The following is a 13171-nucleotide window of genomic DNA, read 5'->3' as shown; positions in this document are numbered from 1 at the left end:
CCCCCCCCAGAAATAGTGGTATGGCTGATGGCGGAGAAAAAAGCCAGTTATCAAGGCATTACCTTCAAGGCACAATGTATATCCATACAAGGGAGCCTGGCCGATGAGTTTCCCATAACCCCCCAGTGCAGACTGGATGTCTATCCGTCTCAACCCGCCCGTCCTAACAGCCCCCAACACTGACGTACTTCCAAAGGCCATCTAGCTGTCACAACTCTGACCGCTTCCACTTCATGTTCTGCGCCTTCTCTATGACCTTGTAAAACTCCGTCTCTTTCAAATCCTGGCCCGTGTATTTCTGGTAATTCTCGGCCGCGACGGCCACGGCCTGCTCATGTTTCCAAACAAGCACCCCGACCGCGAGCACCAGCAACACCAACAGGACGAGGGTGGTCGATGACAAAAACGGCCGCCGACGAGGGTGGAAGGGGACTTTCTCGCCCGTGTATGCACCGTCGGGGGATTTGGGGAACCATTCTTCGGTCTGTGCGCGCTTTACGTTCGGGTTGATGCGGTTGATCTTGGACATGTCGTGCGAGGGTCTTTGGCTTGTGAAGGGGGGGTGTTTTCGGTCGACCACGGGCGTGCAGATGTGCCGGTGTGCAGGTAAGCAAGTAAGGGTATGCAAGGGTTAGACGGGCTTGCCTCGATCCAACAATCCAACAGCCAGGTTAGTCAGGACAAGGACCAACAAAATCTTGCGCGCAGATAAAAGGAAAGATGGCACGCGAGAAAGGGGAATCGGTGGTCTGTGATAGGAGGTTTTTCCCAAGGAGTTACAACCCGTCACAACATCGGAATGTGTGTCCTCGGTCCGCAAGTGAGCATTCAGGCGACCCAGGTACCATGTCGTCGGGATCGATATTGGGCTGACTAAGAAATCTAATATTAACATCCAGCGAAGGGCTAGGTTCAACCTGATATGTTAGACTCGGTGCGGCTGAACTTCTTGGGAAGTGGCTGTCTTGTCAAGATGCGGCCAGTGAGAGCGAAAGAAGAATGGTGCTGACACGGGGTCCGGGGGCCATTGATGCCCACCTATCGCAGGTGCATGTAATGCGGTAAGCGGCGGCTTGGGGTCCCGTGTGACCGGACATCTCGTTCTTGTAGGGGTTGGCATTGTGAGTTTGGGCAGTTGGTCCCTAGCGGGTACAGACATTCATGATGGTTTATCTACAAGTGGAAGTCTGATGCTGAATATGGGCAGATTGATGTGAACCAATGCAATCTCTGGAAAAGACGAGGCTGAAACACAAGGCTGAATGACGTCAGTAAATGGTCATCGTCAGCCTTGCCGGCCACACCAACCTTGACCACCATCACCACCACCAACAGTTACAACTGTCCTTCCACACTCCATGTCAAACCATAGCCAGGCATCTCTCCACGGTAGCCGAGACTTGAACCAGGAATAGCCTGGCTCAGGCAGATGTTGGGTATATTTCACACCTACCTGTTCCCTCCAGGATCTTCATTTACCGCTTTCGGCGACCGAAAGAACGAGGCTGGTCGACAGCATGGTCCAATGCAAAGACCAACCAGTGATGAACCTACCACATGCTGCGGCATGACATCATAACGGCAACATCTGTCAGGAACAGTGTTGGGTGTTGACCCCCATATTCATCGCAATGTGTATTGACATCTCGATTGTCGAAGATCGGTAGAGGTGTGGGTGGTACGAGAACATGCAAGGCCAAACGGCAATTTCAGGTGATGACGACGACACAAGCTCCGATGATCAGAATAAATATGCCAATGTCATCCCTGACTGAGAAGTGTTCGAGATGCTCTATTCAGCAATTTTGATCACATCTGGGACGAATCAAGTAACCATGTCACAGCTTATCCACGACTCCCTCTTTGGTCGCTTGCTACGGTATGTATCCAAGGGAAGATTGCTACCGCATGGGGAGACAAAACACCCTGCTCTCCTAGAACAGTTCTCACATAACCCGCCTGCCGTGGCAAGAGAGACGTCGCCTGAAAGACCCGCTTCGGATGCGAGCACTCTTGGTCCAGGCGATGGAGAGCTATCTGAGAAAGGACGAGACCCGAATATTGTTGGGTGGTATGGGCCTGACGACCCAGAGGTGAGATATCCAGACGACAAAGCGCAATATACCACTGAGCACTGACTTGTTGTCCGTTTACAGAACCCTCTCAATTGGTCACCCTTCACCAAATGCGCAATCACCTTTGAGCTGTGCTACTTGACGTTTGCGGTCTATGTGGGATCGTCGGTGTACACTGCTGGCGTTGTGGACGTTATGAAGGACTTTGGGATTGGCGAGATACCTGCAACACTTCCCCTGACCGTCTTTGTGCTAGGATTTGGACTTGGTAATGCCATCATTGATCCGTCTTATACCAGGAGTCGGCAATACCATCCGCACCCATACTAACAGTGCGATCAGGACCGATGACCTTAGCACCCCTCAGCGAGGCACCTGCGATCGGACGGACGCCAATCTACGTTTGGACACTGCTAGCTTTCCTCCTCCTCCAAATTCCTGTCGCTTTGGCTGTCGATCTTCCCATGCTTATCGTGTTCCGGTTCATCACTGGTGTCCTAGGGTCTCCTCCCCTGGCCACCGGCGGCGCCTCCATCGCAGAGATCTTCACACCGCGGAAAAGAGGACTGGCCATCGGAATCTGGGGTGTCGCAGCCGTATGTTCTCTCATTGCTTCGACTGTCGCTCTGTCCAACATGCTAATCGACGTCAGATCTTTGGTCCCGTCTTTGGTCCGCTTCTCGGTGGCTTTGCCGCTCAGGCGAAAGGTTGGCGATGGACAATATGGGAGCTGATGTGGATCTCTGGCCTTGCTGTCATTATGTTGTTCTTCTTCCTGCCGGAGGTCAACGCAAAGAATATCCTGTATCGACGGGCCCATCGACTGCGTCGCGTGACAGGCAATATGAAGCTCATGAGCGAGGGTGAAATCGCCTATCAGAACGTCACGGTCAGAAAGGTGGCATATCTCACCATCATCCGTCCGTGGATCCTGACATTCACGGAGCCACTCGTCTTTCTCCTCCACACATGGGTCGCATTGATTTTCGGCCTGTTGTTCATCTGGTTCACCGCGTTCCCACTCGTCTTTGAAGGGATCTACGGATTCAACGCAGGGCAGACCGGACTGTCGTTTCTCGGACTCTTTGTTGGTGCACTCTGTTGCGTCCCACCGTTCATCTGGTACGACCGTGGCGTGCAACGGAGGATGTTTGACGACGACGGCCACATCATGAAGCCCGAGCAGCGCCTGGTGCCGGCGATGGTCACTGCGGCCACGATCCCCATCTGCCTCTTTTGGTTTGGCTGGAGTGCCCAAAAAGATATGCACTGGTAAATCACTCTTTCTCAGTTCTTTCTTGCATTCTCCCTCCCCTTTTCCTACCCAGACCCACACAAACCCATATACTAACCAGCGGTGAAACAAAACAGGATCGTGCCCATCATCGGGACGTGCTTCTTCGCCGTCGGCGCCCTGATCATCGTCAACTCGGTCCTGACCTACCTCCCCGACGCGTTCCCGACCGAGATCCCCTCGGTCATGGCCGGCTCGGCGTTCATGCGCTTCTCCTTTGGCGCCGGCTTCCCCTTGTTCGCCCCGGCCATGTACCACAACCTGGGCGTCCACTGGGCCAGCAGCCTGCTGGGCTTTCTGGGGCTGGCGTACGTGCCGATCCCGTTTCTGTTTTACTTTGTAAGTAGATCTGGTCATCACCACCTTTTTCTTCTTATTCTCCTCCTCCTCGTCCTCCTCCTCCTCCTGCTGCTGCTGCTGCTTATGCTGACTCTACTCCCTTCTGGCTGTTCGATCTAGTTTGGCGAGAGATTCCGCAACTCCAGCAAACGGGCGCGGCACACCTAAGTTAAGAGTTGAAGAGCTTGAGCACTTTCCTTTTCCTACAAGTCCACAGCGTCCCCACTCCGCATTCCCTGCCTGGGTCTGGTTCTTCCTCCCTTCTTTGCGTCGTTTCTTGGGCACATACATACATACATTACATACCTGAGGGGTGGTTATTTCTCGGAGCGGTCCTTTATCGTGGATGAATCCAGGACGACTTTTTTTTTTCTCTTCTCCTTTTTCCTTTTTTCCTTCCTTTTTTGCTCTTGTTAGAGAGACACGCTGAGCGGCAGCGTGAGAATAAGTACGGTATGGCAACGTTGACATCGACGGGCTTTATAACGAGGCACGGATGCACAGATGCAGGCATGCAGGCAGGGTCTCCGCCACAGGTTGGCTTTTGGAATTTATAGAAGCGTCGATAAGAGGAACGGAAAAGGGAATGAATGAAATACAACAATGTCAACTGTTGGGATTCATCAGAGCGCACGAAAAAGAAAGAACAAAACAGAGAATAGAATAGAACACTGGATAAATAAGGGGTGGGAACGTAGGACCAGGACCAGGACCTCTTACAAGACCTCTTACAAGACCTCTTACAGGACTTCAGTCGGAGCAGTTCAGACCTGTCAGGCCTAGGCCCAGGCCCGGCCAGGCCAGGGAGGAGTCATTCGTTTGTACATTCCCCTCTAGAGCATCGCCGTCATGTAAAAATGCCACTTTTTGTTGGTTGAATAACTCCATTACCGCAGATATCGCCAATCAAATCAGGTCAGTCGTCTTCCTCCCCGGCTCGCACGGTCCTGGCTTTCCTCCGCGCGCCCTTGAAGTGCTTCTTGCTACTGCTCATCCGCAGTTCTGCCGGGTCGACGTCCTTCTCCAGCGCCGCCATCGTCTTGGCCTTGCGACCCGTCAGCTGCTTCGTCTGCTGTAGCTGCTGCTTTCCCTGCTCCGTGTACTGGTGGTTGAAGGGCATGGTGAGGTGTCCCGCATTGCCGGAACCCGGACCGAAAAACCCCTTGTCGAGTCGTTTCGCCCGGGTCCCTTTCTCCACGGGGGCAGGTGCACGCTGCTGCGACGACGACGAGGTCGATGCCGCTTCTGCGTCGCCGTCGGCGAGGCCAGATTCTTCAGAGTGCGCGATCAACCACGCCTGTCTCTTGGCAGGCAGATGCGCAAAGTCGTATAGTTTCTCGTTGAATTCCCGCCCGTAAGCCTCCACGTCCGTGTCTGGGTCGCCCGATGGTGGAGGATGACAATACAGCAATTTCCCATTCACATAATCCTTCAAGATATATCTCGCCGCGCGTGACTCGTCCGGTTGACTTCCTGGTCCTGTCGTGGCAAATCCCCTCGCGCGAGCATACGCTCTCAACATTTCTGATGCGGTGGGGATTCCCGTGCCACCTTCCTCCACTGGACGCGTGTTGATTTTCATGCCGTAGACATTTTCAAGAAATGTTTGCGGGATGCGCTGTGCAACGAGGCCGGTAGGTCCGGTGTACTCTCTCAACTGATCGATCGGCAACACGCCGCTGCAGACCAACTCGGCTTTTGTGGTGGCAAAGTTTGGAAACACTAAACCGGGACAGTCGCAAAGGATCACGCGGTCTGAAAGGTGGATGGTCTGGAAGTGTTTTGTCTTGCCAGGAGTGGAGGAGACTGACACCTTTTTCGAGCCGAGGAGAGCATTGATGGTGGAGGACTTTCCGACGTTTGGATATCCAACCAACCCAATCGTAGTTTTTCGGTCAGTAGTGGCATCTTCGGGGATGTTCTCGAGGAAGAGGGATTCGAGCTCGTCGACAGTGAGGATCTGAGTGTCAGGTTGTGCAGACGCTTGACCTCTGGACTGTGAGCCAACCTCGCCATCCTCAGGTTGCGACTCTTCACTTTCAGAGTCTTCATCCGCCTCCTCTTCGTCAGTCCATTCTTCCCCCTCTTCCTCCTTCAGGTTGAGATCTTGAACATTCTTGACCATTGTCTTTTCCGGCGAGTTGCGATCAATCTGTTGCTGGATCTGCCGGGCATCGAGCTCCTCTAGCGCATCTCGTCCCTCGTTCATCTCTTTGGCCAGATGAGCAGAGAAGAACTTGTAGTTGATACCTTGCTCGTGGAAATACTCGGCCCATGCTCTTCTTTGCTCTTCAGTCATCATGTCTGCCTTGTTGACCAGCAACAAGTTCCTCTTCTTCGGATCGACCTCTTGGACATATTTCTCCAGGTCTTCACTTCGGAATAGAAGTGGGTTCCGTGCATCCACAATCTGCACCACTAAATCGGATCGCTCGATCACACGCCACAGTTGTCGCCATACTTCAATGTTCCTCTCGAACGGAGTCATCAGCAAGTCGTCGTTCTCTTGAAGTTCGGCAAGGCCCCGTCTCCATTCCAGCAGGCTTGCTCTCTCCTGTTCGTCCAACTGCTGGGGCGTGGTTGTCTCGTCCCATTTCGGCCTCCTAGGTACTGTCAACCTTCCCCTGTTCTGAGCATGTTTCCTCCTCGCACCCCTCTCCTCCGCTGCGCTCAAAAGGTATGGATTTCGTTGGTCCGAGTGGATTATCTTGACATTGTTCATCTTCTCCGCAGTAAAGTCGGTGCCAGCCAATTCGGCCGTGGAAAGGAATTCGTCCAGGGCGCCTTGTTCGGTGACGCTGCGCATCTTGACCCACGATGCTTCCTTTGCGGCATTCGTTACGTATGTTTGGCCTGTTGTGTGATCCGTCCTAACGACTCCATTTTGAGACACCTTCTTGCGATCTGAACCTTTGCCTCGTCCGAAACGGTCGTTCATGAGGCTGTTGCCCAGCCCCACGCTGTTCTTGCTCTTTGGGAGAACCATTTTGCCAACAAGAGGTTTCCTTCAAAGAACGGAGGGAGAGATTGGGTAGGATGTTGCGAATGAAAGTGAGGTCGCGAGACCTCGTGTAGTTGGAGGGGTGGTGAATGGAAAATTGAATGGACGCAGAGGGACGTCATATGTACGAGGTACAGTAATGAATGGATGCGCTGGCTGTGGCCAAAATTTCTAAGAAAATTAAATTTCCGCAGGCACTCGCTCACCCACCCCACCAAAGTCGACCGACACAGACATCACACTCGCTTACCAATTCGTGTCCTGGGATAGCAAAACAAAGATGCCTCGAAAGCGCTGGATGTAGGAGTCGTATCCTTCCTTGTGATAGACATGGAGACTGACAAAAGCACAGCGACAAGAACAACGCACAAACCTTTCAATTACTCTACCGCCCACAAACCGACCCAGCCCTACACAATGAAGCCGCTGGCGAGCGGGCACTGTACCAGGTCTCTGGGCCTGGCGCTTCATCTTCCTACAAGCCTGAGTTCAAGGAAGGACTACACTTGACCGATCTGGAAAATGACCTGGACTTTGAGGACATGCGGGAAAATGAGGGCGAGGCTGCACAGTACGGAATCTACTATGATGACACCAGTTATGACTACATGCAGCACTTGCGAGATATCGGGGAAGGGGAAGGGGACTCACATTTTGTGGAGTCGGTGCCTGTGAGAATCCAGGGCAAGGGCAAAGGCAAAGCGAAGTCGATGAAACTGGAAGATGCACTGCGAGAGTTGTCGGTCGACGACGGTCAAAGTGTGGCAGGGAGTGATATGTATTCAACATTCTCAACGTCGACGAGGCCAAGGACGTACCAGAACCAGCAGGATGTCCCGGACGAGATTGCGGGGTTTCAACCCGACATGGACCCGAGACTGAGGGAGGTGTTGGAGGCATTGGACGACGATGCTTATGTGGATGACAAGGACGAGGAAGATATCTTTGCTGCCCTTGCGAAAGATGGTCGCAATGGGGAGCTTGAATTGGAGGAATTCGAGGCCAACTATCCCGAGGACGATGATGAGGGTTGGGAGTCAGATGTCACCGAAAAGGCACCAGAGCAGCCGTCTGAATTGAGATTAACACCAACGGTTCAGGTGTCAGAAGACGGACACCGTGTGAATGAGTTGCCCGCTCCGGATGCAGAGGCGGCTGCAGCAGAAGACGGAGACTGGTTGCGAGATTTTGCCAAATTCAAACGGGATAATGCACGAAAAGCGCCGCTCAAGGCCGCCGAATCAATCATTGCTGCCTCCGCCATCCAGGACAGAGCACCGTCCTTATATACCCTGAACGGGACTCCTCTACGGCAGAAGAAGCGCAAAGGTGCTTTGACCAACCCCAGCGCCTATTCCATGACGTCTTCCTCTCTCGCGCGGACCTCTGGCCAGCAATTGCTCGACGCCCGATTTGACCAGGTGGAAAAGATGTATTCGCTGGAGGAGGGCGACGAGTTCGATGACATGGATGGTGGAATGTCGTTGGCCTCGGGGATGACCGGCCGGTCCAAAATGTCACAGCTGTCCACCACCAGCTTTGCAGATGAAGGCGCTGTGCGAGAGGATTTCGACAGCATGATGGATGGCTTCCTTGGTGATTGGAACAAAGCAAACCCCGGCGGAGGGAAACGAAAGGGTGCCAAAGGCAAACGTGGGAAGAACGGGAATGAAAAGTACGGCCTCCAACAGCTGGACGAAGTCCGGGCAGAACTGGGGCCTGCAAGGATATACCAACGGACAACGAGGGCATGAAAGATAAACAAATGGCGCTGGAAATGGCTTTTAATGTGGCGCATCATCAGAGATACCCCGTCTTCCAACGATAGACAAACGTTTTCTTCTTATTGGATAACCCGCAAACTCCTCATGGATGCATCTGTACAGCGACTCGAAGGTGTAGTAGCATCAGCCGGGCTTATGTGTCTGATTTAAATTCTGCCCATTCTCAAATGCCTCAACCCGCCGACTGGGTTGAACCCTCTCGGGGTTTTGCAACGGGATCCCATGCACTGTACTTCGGTTTGGTCCTGTATCTCAAGTCAATTGACAGTCTCAACTGGGGTAATCTGGCAGGTTTTCGCGCACGTAGAATATGGACGATAAGCTCCTCTGCTCTGAGTCAAGTTAATCTTGGGCTCCTTGCTCTCCCATGGCCGCAATCCAATCTGCATGATCTTGTCTTCGACGGGTGGCTTATCCACCAAGTAGCTCATCCAGGCATGCCAGCCCGGGTCGATCTGGCTTGCATCAAGCTCGCTGTCCTTGTAGTCGACCTGCAAGCTCTTTAGTCTTTGACGGCACAACCACCTTCACAGCTCCATACCCATCGTGTCCGCAAGGGAAGCTCTTCCACCAAGTTCTCGTAGTATTTGTTGCCATATCTATCCATTCCAATGAACGTTCCAGCTTTTGTGTCGCCCTAAACCCCAGTCAGAACCCACCATCGAGATGTTTTTGCAATGACCATGACGTACGATGTAGTGCAACTGGTGGCCATAGTCGCGGAGGCCGACCCGCCAGAGGTTGCGGAGGGTACGGGTGATGGTGGACATGATGGACTGTCCAAAAGGGTCGAGAGGGTGGCGGCGGCCGAAGGACGTGGAGGTGTGGTTGATGTCGCCGTCGAGGTCAGGGAAGATGGTCAGTGATTACTCGTATTTTGCTCTTGTGTTTGAACGGAAGGTGGCTCGCAGCTCATTGGCTTCGGAGGATCGCAGGTTTGGAGGAAGCGAGGTCGTGCAGGGTTGGTCAATCCAGACACCAACGCACCCAAAGGTCGGTTTCCAGGGCTCAAGCTCCGATCTTGGCGGGAAAATGCTGGTGGATTTGGCGCCCGAGGATGGCGTTTCTGGCCTTTTGATTCTGAATCTGGGTGGAGGTGGAAGTGGATGTGGGTGCGGGCATGGGCGAATATTACTCGTATTCCTCCATGACTGCCCCCATCCAAGGCGCCTTTTTGTCGCCCTTGTCGCACACCTTGTTGCCCACGTCGCCCTGTGTCGTACAGATCGCATCGCCTCGCCTAGCCTTTGTCCCGCGGGGCAAAAAAAAGAAGGGCACCTTGGACGAACCCAGCCAGACCTGCTGAGCTGAGATTTCTTTACTCATAAAAACCCCTCGGGACAGGCACAGAAAGAAAAGAGGCACTTATGATACAACTCCTAGCGTCCTGTGACGTCCCTATGCCCGCAAGATGCGATCTTACCGCCGCCCATAGCCCCCAGGCATCTGTCATAAACTGACCCTACATGATCTGCATCAAGTCCACCCGACAAGACGAGGACAGATAAACGCCCGGCTGTCCCAATTCGGCCACGAATCTTTGTCGATGCCCCGGAGATGACAACAATATTCTCCCCGTATCGTGTCTAGCAACCATCGACAAATCAATCGCACCGCAGTCCAACGCCGTCGCCATGGCCAGTGGCATCAACCGATTCCTCTCCAAACGCGAAGGAAAGCGCAATCGGGGTCGCGGTGACCAAGACCAACAACACCATCACCACCACTTGCCTCACCATTCTCATCCTCTAGCCAGGAAGCCCTTCTCGACCGTGAGTTCTATTGTTTCTGCTCCTGCAGATGTGGCCCCGACAGATGTTCTCATTCTCCTGCGCCATCTCCCACCGCTAGCACTCATGTCGAATGTGCAACGTTTCTGCTTGTCAATATGTACTCCCGCCCGGGAGAGGGATTCCTCTTCTGTATTTCGTGGCTCCGTCCGTCGCCCAACCCCGTACTGACTGGTATCTCTTCACAGTCCAGCCCGGAACTTGCCCTCAAGGCGAGTGATCCAAACTCAGCTGCTGACTTCTATGGCCTCTTTGACGCCCTCGGCCCCCCTGCGACTCCGGCCGAGGAGCCCAAGGTAAGATGGCCCGGTTCCGGTTTGACCAAAATTCGCTAAATATGCTGGATTAGATCAAGACGTTGCGCCTTCGAATCCTCGACTCCAAAGGGGTGCTTCTAAGGGACACCCAGATCCTGTGGGCTCTTCGCTCCGTCGGTGTCAGTGGAGATGTCGATGCTGCATATGGACTCCTGCTTGCCATGTCAGATGCCTCGGAGGGCATTGTCACGCAGTACGATCCAAGAACGAAGCTCCTGGGTGCACAGAACCGACAGGGAGTGACGTGTTTTCTCGATTCAACACTGTTTTCCATGTTCTCTCGGCTGGACAGTTTTGAAGCCATGCTCTATAACTCCTTCGACGACGTAGCACGCAACAAGCTCGCATTCCTTTTGCGCCTCTGGGTTAACCTCCTGCGCTCCGGAAAGTTAATCACGACCGACATTACAAAAGTAATACAGGATTCTTTGGCAGAATGCGGGTGGCCGGAGGCTGGAGAGCTGCACCAGCAAGATGCGTCGGAAGCCTTTTCCTTCATCACGGGCAAACTCGAACTGCCCCTGATGACCCTGAAGATGGACATTTACCATACTGGTAAGGAAGACAGCAACGATGACCACAAATTCATCAACGAAAGACTTCTCGAGGTGGCTATCCCTCCGGACACAACGAGCGACAGATCAGTAATCACTCTTGAAGAATGTCTCGAGGAATATTTCAACAACCGAATCGAGGTCCGCAGGTACCTAGAGCGACGGTCAACAATAAGTTCCATGCGCAAAGGGAGTGCCGTCCACGTCGAGACTATCGAGCTGGATGGTGACCAATCACCGATTACTCCCCTCTCCCCTTCTCCGAGCTACGCATCCCCCGTCAGACCAGGAGCAAACCGTGCTCGCGCGCCCAGTATTATCCAAGAGCGTTACATACCACCACGAAATGAAAGTGGATATTCATCGCTGGCCCCTATTGACACAAAGGACTCTGCACCCATGTCGCGTGTCGGAAGTGTGCGGAAAGAGGTTATGATGCCCGCGTGGCAATTCTTCAGCCTAATTCGTAAGTCTGACTCCCATGACTTGATGCGCCTTTGACTGAGAATGTTTCAGCCTGGTATACCGACAACGCACCTATGAACGACGCCCAAGTTGCTGCTCACTTCTCATCCAAACGGCCGGTCCTCGGGCTCTGCCTCAAGAGATACTCTTTCACGGCCAACGGCAAAGCAATTCGGCTTGATACGAAGGTGGATATCCCAGTGGAGATAGGGGTGCCTCATTTCATCCAGGATGATCGAATGGAAGAGACCGGGGGCCTTCACGGCAACTTCAAGCTCTCCTTACAGTCTGTCGTCTGCCACCGAGGCAATTCCGTCGATTCCGGGCATTATATTGCTCTTGTGCGAGGCACTGCTCCACCATGGTCTTCCGACGGGCAGCTCCCAGAGACAGCCAAGACTTGGATGAGATTCGACGATCTTGCTCCACAGCGCATCACTGTTGTCGACATCGAGAAAGCCCTCCGAGAAGAAACCCCCTACCTGCTCTTCTACCAGATCCTTCCCATTGAGGGAGACCCGGGGAGTATCGCGGTAGGAGAGGAGCCGCTGGCCTCGGTGTCGGAACGCAATGCATCGGTCAGTGAAGTTTCGAGTGAGTCTGCTTTGACAGACAACCAAATCCCGTCGGGCCGGCCCAGCTTTGATATCACTCACCTAGAAGAACTTAGAGGGCGGTCGCCGACAGAGACCAGGAGGACGAGTGTCATTTCGTTCCAGGAACCGCCTTCGGACCACGCAAATGGAGCGTCCCTGGCTGTGCCAAACAGCGGAGATCCATCTAGCACGCCGCGGCCTAAGTCGCTGTCCCGAACGCAGAGTAAAGCCAGTGAGAGTGGTAGTTTGAGTCGAACGCTGTCCAAGTTCAAAAGGAAAAGTCGAGAAATCTTACCACTGGACAATCAAAACGTGGCCGAGGTCCATGTTAAGGAAGTCTCTGAGCGGAGCACGCCAGTTACGCAAGACGGCGAAACCCAAGGACTGCATACAACGTTGCCGAATGCACCAAAACAAAGTTCTCTTCAAATCCAAAACCAGCCATCTAGAACACATAGAAGCGAAAAGAGCCGCAGTCGGATTTCAAGAAGTAAGATGCGAGGTGAGAAGCCGGATAGAGAGTGTGTTGTTATGTGATATTGGGCGGCAGCTCGCCTTCTGTTACGCGAGGCATTGTTTCTGTTTTTCATGCTTTGCACATCGGGGACTGGCGGACGGAACCCTCGTGGCAATGAGCTGTCGATGACGACTTTCGATTGGCAATGATGACGATGACGATGACGATGAAGGCGTGTTCTCTTATTCACCCGGCCATGTCTTCTCTACAGTTATGGGAGGCAAACGGCAAAGGGAACAGGCCACGACCAATATCGCCAAGTTGGGCGAACAGATAGAACACAGAGAAGAATTGTTCAATGCTTATGAAGACTTCCCCGCAGTTCTCCCTCAAGCTTAGCTGTCGACACTGTTCCAACTGTGCGTAGACGAGGCGATATATGCTTGTCGTCGTCGGCCTTGAGGACCTTGTGACTCGAGTCGACGAGGCTGACAGAGTG

The 13171-nt window shown here is 53.4% G+C and overlaps 6 protein-coding genes across 6 annotated transcripts; 3 read left to right on the top strand and 3 right to left on the bottom strand.

Moving 5' to 3' along the window:
* Nucleotides 1-208: 208 nt before the first annotated feature.
* On the bottom strand, nucleotides 209-529 carry Z517_10762 (uncharacterized protein; the record flags this gene model as incomplete). The annotated part of the gene is made up of 1 exon (XM_013424371.1): nucleotides 209-529. One exon carries the CDS (start codon nucleotides 527-529, stop codon nucleotides 209-211), a length of 321 nt encoding a protein of 106 aa, XP_013279825.1.
* A 1306-nt stretch (nucleotides 530-1835) lies between these two features.
* Nucleotides 1836-3876, top strand: Z517_10761 (uncharacterized protein; the record flags this gene model as incomplete). The annotated part of the gene is made up of 6 exons (XM_013424370.1): nucleotides 1836-2093; nucleotides 2157-2343; nucleotides 2418-2671; nucleotides 2728-3347; nucleotides 3447-3708; nucleotides 3829-3876. The coding sequence occupies 6 exons, from the start codon at nucleotides 1836-1838 to the stop codon at nucleotides 3874-3876; spliced, it is 1629 nt and encodes a 542-aa protein (XP_013279824.1).
* A 748-nt stretch (nucleotides 3877-4624) lies between these two features.
* On the bottom strand, nucleotides 4625-6694 carry Z517_10760 (uncharacterized protein; the record flags this gene model as incomplete). Its single annotated transcript, XM_013424369.1, has 1 exon — nucleotides 4625-6694. The coding sequence occupies one exon, from the start codon at nucleotides 6692-6694 to the stop codon at nucleotides 4625-4627; it is 2070 nt and encodes a 689-aa protein (XP_013279823.1).
* Nucleotides 6695-6989: 295 nt separating this feature from the next.
* Z517_10759 (uncharacterized protein) lies at nucleotides 6990-8463 on the top strand (the record flags this gene model as incomplete). Its single annotated transcript, XM_013424368.1, has 2 exons — nucleotides 6990-7009; nucleotides 7062-8463. 2 exons carry the CDS (start codon nucleotides 6990-6992, stop codon nucleotides 8461-8463), a joined length of 1422 nt encoding a protein of 473 aa, XP_013279822.1.
* Nucleotides 8464-8665: 202 nt separating this feature from the next.
* Z517_10758 (uncharacterized protein) lies at nucleotides 8666-9263 on the bottom strand (the record flags this gene model as incomplete). The annotated part of the gene is made up of 4 exons (XM_013424367.1): nucleotides 8666-8738; nucleotides 8797-8984; nucleotides 9035-9130; nucleotides 9186-9263. The coding sequence occupies 4 exons, from the start codon at nucleotides 9261-9263 to the stop codon at nucleotides 8666-8668; spliced, it is 435 nt and encodes a 144-aa protein (XP_013279821.1).
* A 1118-nt stretch (nucleotides 9264-10381) lies between these two features.
* Z517_10757 (uncharacterized protein) lies at nucleotides 10382-12752 on the top strand (the record flags this gene model as incomplete). Its single annotated transcript, XM_013424366.1, has 3 exons — nucleotides 10382-10579; nucleotides 10633-11620; nucleotides 11671-12752. 3 exons carry the CDS (start codon nucleotides 10382-10384, stop codon nucleotides 12750-12752), a joined length of 2268 nt encoding a protein of 755 aa, XP_013279820.1.
* Nucleotides 12753-13171: the final 419 nt, after the last annotated feature.

Source organism: Fonsecaea pedrosoi (genome assembly GCF_000835455.1).
Source record: "Fonsecaea pedrosoi CBS 271.37 unplaced genomic scaffold supercont1.7, whole genome shotgun sequence".
NCBI classification, from domain to species: domain Eukaryota; kingdom Fungi; phylum Ascomycota; class Eurotiomycetes; order Chaetothyriales; family Herpotrichiellaceae; genus Fonsecaea; species Fonsecaea pedrosoi.
The sequence above is the reverse complement of the archived record's forward strand: the minus strand, read 5'-3'. Positions and strand labels throughout refer to the sequence as shown.